Genomic DNA, 1,086 nt, shown 5'->3' on the forward strand with positions numbered 1-1,086 from the left:
TCAGAGGACAGGGCGTGGTCGTGGGACTGGGTGCAGTCGGTTGGATGACGGGGCATGATCAGCTGACTGCGTGTGGTCCTGCTGCGGTTTCTTCTCCCCACCTTTGTGAAGCTCCTGCTTCTGTTAGAAATGCAGTTTCTCTGCTGGACCGGGTTGTTCTGGTCCAACCTTAAAGCTCTGAAGCTGTTCTTAGTTTTTACAGACAAAAGTTTAAAATCCTTTTTGATATTAAAATAATTAGTTTCAGTAACTGAGTTGTCTGCTGACCTCGCTTGAAAACGCAGTCAAATTTAAATTGGGAATCAAACCGTTCCCAGATATTTGTACGAGTTCACCACTTCCCCATCGTTCCGTGGAACAGAGCAGGATTTATTCTTTTTTTCTAAAATCCTCAACAAGTTCCTTCGTCTTAGAAACGTTAAGCTCGTCGCTCTGGTCCACAACAGCAGAAATGTCTTCAGACGTTTAGCAACAAGACATGAAGTGTGAGACGTCTTCCTGTCTTTTTGTGTTGAAGGACAACCGTCTGTCCACGCTGTCCCTGCAGCACGAGAAGAGGATGGAGGACGAACTCCGAGGAGGGAAACGCAAAATAAAGCTGGTCCAGGAGCAGGTCCGTTTGATTACTCTCTTTTTACTATAGGGGCTGTGTTAGCAAAATATCTTCTACTGGATCTTCGTCTAATGGAGTCGACTTGATTCAAGATGGCTGCCAGGAACGACTGACAAATAAACAAACGGCTGTAACTCGTTCAGTGTCGCAGACGTTCATCTAAAGCTGGATGTGGTCGTAGCCGAGAGTCGTCCTCCGAGCTGAAACTTCATGTTATTTATTCTTAAAACATGAAAGGCTTCTTTGATCTTGAACAGATTCCAGTCACATTTTGTCCTCCAGATGTTCCTACAGCTGGTTTTAGTTCAGGTTCATTAGTTTACTGGAGGTGAACACAACCGTGAATGAAACGAGCGTTCCTCGAATGGATGCTTGTCGCCCGCCGCCCTAATGTGATCAGCTAAACCTCAGAGTGGGATGGATGGATGGATGGATGGATGGATGGATGGATGGATGGATGGATGGATGGATGC

The 1,086-nt window shown here is 45.9% G+C and overlaps 1 protein-coding gene across 1 annotated transcript in view; it reads left to right on the forward strand.

Annotated features, from left to right (window-relative positions):
- Nucleotides 1-1,086, forward strand: part of rtel1 (regulator of telomere elongation helicase 1) — a 25,140-nt gene that overhangs the window by 21,199 nt on the left and 2,855 nt on the right. Inside the window, exon 27 of the mRNA XM_037684561.1 lies at nucleotides 518-613. Within this exon, the coding sequence (XP_037540489.1) occupies nucleotides 518-613 (96 nt within the window). The remainder of the gene's footprint in view (nucleotides 1-517; nucleotides 614-1,086) is intronic.

This window comes from Nematolebias whitei, chromosome 11, assembly GCF_014905685.2.
Source record: "Nematolebias whitei isolate Nwh7 chromosome 11, NemWhi1, whole genome shotgun sequence".
Lineage (NCBI taxonomy): Eukaryota > Metazoa > Chordata > Actinopteri > Cyprinodontiformes > Rivulidae > Nematolebias > Nematolebias whitei.